Source organism: Lipotes vexillifer, unplaced genomic scaffold (assembly GCF_000442215.2).
Source record: "Lipotes vexillifer unplaced genomic scaffold, Lipotes_vexillifer_v1.1 scaffold1854, whole genome shotgun sequence".
Taxonomy (NCBI): domain Eukaryota; kingdom Metazoa; phylum Chordata; class Mammalia; order Artiodactyla; family Lipotidae; genus Lipotes; species Lipotes vexillifer.
The window spans coordinates 166,731-168,948 of record NW_006786017.1 but is presented as its reverse complement, the minus strand read 5'-3'; the positions used below and the strand labels follow the sequence as shown (position 1 = coordinate 168,948).

General features: G+C 54.0%; 1 protein-coding gene across 1 annotated transcript in view; it reads right to left on the bottom strand.

Moving 5' to 3' along the window:
* Window positions 1-1,137: 1,137 nt before the first annotated feature.
* LOC103076006 (fibroblast growth factor 11-like) overlaps window positions 1,138-2,218 on the bottom strand; it is a 3,758-nt gene continuing 2,677 nt past the window's right edge. Inside the window, exons 2-3 of the mRNA XM_007458378.1 lie at window positions 1,584-1,782; window positions 1,138-1,316 (exon numbers count right to left, since the gene is read on the bottom strand). Of these exons, the coding sequence (XP_007458440.1) occupies window positions 1,138-1,316; window positions 1,584-1,782 (378 nt within the window). The remainder of the gene's footprint in view (window positions 1,317-1,583; window positions 1,783-2,218) is intronic.

Below are 2,218 nucleotides of genomic sequence, written 5' to 3'. Positions count from 1 at the left end.
ACCTGGAAGGAATTCCTGCTGAGGTAGCTAAGTGTTCATGTCCCCCCAACCCAGGCACAGGTCCAGGCCAGAAAGTGGTTCTGGCCACTTTTCCATCCTAGCTGCCCTTCTATGAGCCAGGGAGTCCTTCCAAAACTCCTCTGCCCTTCCTCAGCCTCTGTTCCCCGGCAGGGCCCCAGCTGAGTTGCAGGAGCTAGAAACTGCATGTAAAAAATAAGGTTAGCATTCTATAGGAAGAATGAGATTTTTGGAAAATTGTCTAGGGAAAACAAGAAGTTCTGGATGATCCATCCAGAACTTAGTTCTTTGTGAATCATAGCTGGGTCCTTTCCAGAGCTCCTGCTTAACAGGTATCACGAGAGAAGGTGGCAGCGTGGGTCTAGAACTCTTACTCTAGAGCAATAACATGCCTATATAGGCTCTAGTTCCATCCTAGAGGGAAGGGCTGAGAGTCGTGGTCTATGTCCTAGAGCTGAGATTCAGAAGGAAGTATGGCTCCGTATGTGTCTAGAACACCACGCTCTAGAACTGGGTGTCTCTGGGGTAAGAAAGTTAAACCTGTGGTCATCTGAGACTGGCCCAATTTAGGCCAAGACCAACAGCTGGACAGGGCCCAAATCCAGCCTCTCTCTAGTTGGAAACCAGGGGTCCATCTGGGTGAAGGACAGAAGGCTGATGGATCCAGAACAGAGCCTGGCAGCATGCCTGTGCTCCAGCACAGACCCTGGGTGCAGAAATGGCCCTGGCTGGGGTGCCTGGTGTTCCAGAGCCTGTCTGGAAAGAGGCAAAAGGTGGAGTAGCGAAAGAAGGAAACTAATCCTGAGCTGCAGTGGATCTATAAGTCTATGGCTTGGTGGCCATGAAAAGGGCAAAGGGCTCCAGTAACTGTCTGAGCCCAGGGTGGGGAAGATTTATGCCCTGGTTTTGTCACTTTTGGAACCCCCCGTGCCATCTCAGGAAAAGGCTTTGGAGGGTGTGAGTGTGGAAGGAAAGAAGTGATCAGCCAGGACCATTTTCAGACATCCCCCTCTCTGACCCCTTTCCCAGGCCCAAGGATCTAAGAGTCTCAGCAGCCCCGGAAGTCCTGGCTGGCCCCTAGGCTCCCTCAGGCTAGAGCACCTGGTGGGACATGGCTGCTCAGGGCATGAGTGTGGCAGCAGGTGTGAGAGCAGGGCCAGAAGCAGGGCTGGGAGACAGGCTGTGGTGGTGGCGAGTGCAGGGAGCCTCCAGTCCGGGGACTACATGGCAGGGGGCAGGGGGACTGGAAGGGGAGGTCTCAGGGAGACTGTGGAGAGAAGGCTCCCGGCACACAGCCACTGTGAAGGGGAGAGAGAGGAGCAGGAAGGAGAGTTAGGCACCAGGAGAGCTCTGAAAGGGCTCCCTTCCCCTACACCCCTCCTCTGGGAACCCACAGAAGGAGAGCTCCCCAAACCTCCAAAGGCCAAAGCCTTCCTGGCTTGACCTGTCATAGCATGTGTCCTCTTAAAACACTTATAGCCCCTTAGCTGTGTGTCACTAAATGTCCATGTCAAGGTCAATACCGTCCCATGTGGTCCACCTCTTCCCTGGGGGTCCATACTCACCCCCCAGGAGCTTGGGCACAAAGTGGGCGGCTGCCTTGGTCTTCTTGACTCGGTTTCCCTTCATGACTCGGCCCTCCTTGTCCAGGCCCAGGTACCAGGCCCGGCCAGAACGACGCTGGCGATAGAGAGCAGAGGCATACAGGACATAGTAATTCTCAAAGACGCACTCCTTAAAGCGACACTCAGCTGTGAACTGTGGCTGAGGAGACAAAGACCCAGAAAGGCACACACAGACACAAAGACAAAAAGACACATCACTGAACAGAAGGGAGCCCTGGGAAGAACAAGGCAGGATATAATCCATACGTTTGAGACTGGGAGAGCCAACTTCTGAGTCCACGCAGGAACTGGGAGAAAGGGAGGATGAGGAAGAGTCTGGTGGCCCCCCGAGGGCCGGGAACTAGACTTCTGGGGGCCTGGAATAAGAAGATAACTTCTCTCTGCTCTACTCCCAACCCCTCACCATCCAGGGCACCTGGAGGGAATTTCTGCTTGGAGGAGTTCCTGAATCCTTCCCCAGCATCCTGAATGACTCTGGGGAAGTGAGTCATAATGAGGTCTAGAGGAGGTTGGAGAAGACACAGGGGTCCTAAAAGGTTGAAAGAGTTGGACATTCAAAGAGCCTGGGGGTATTT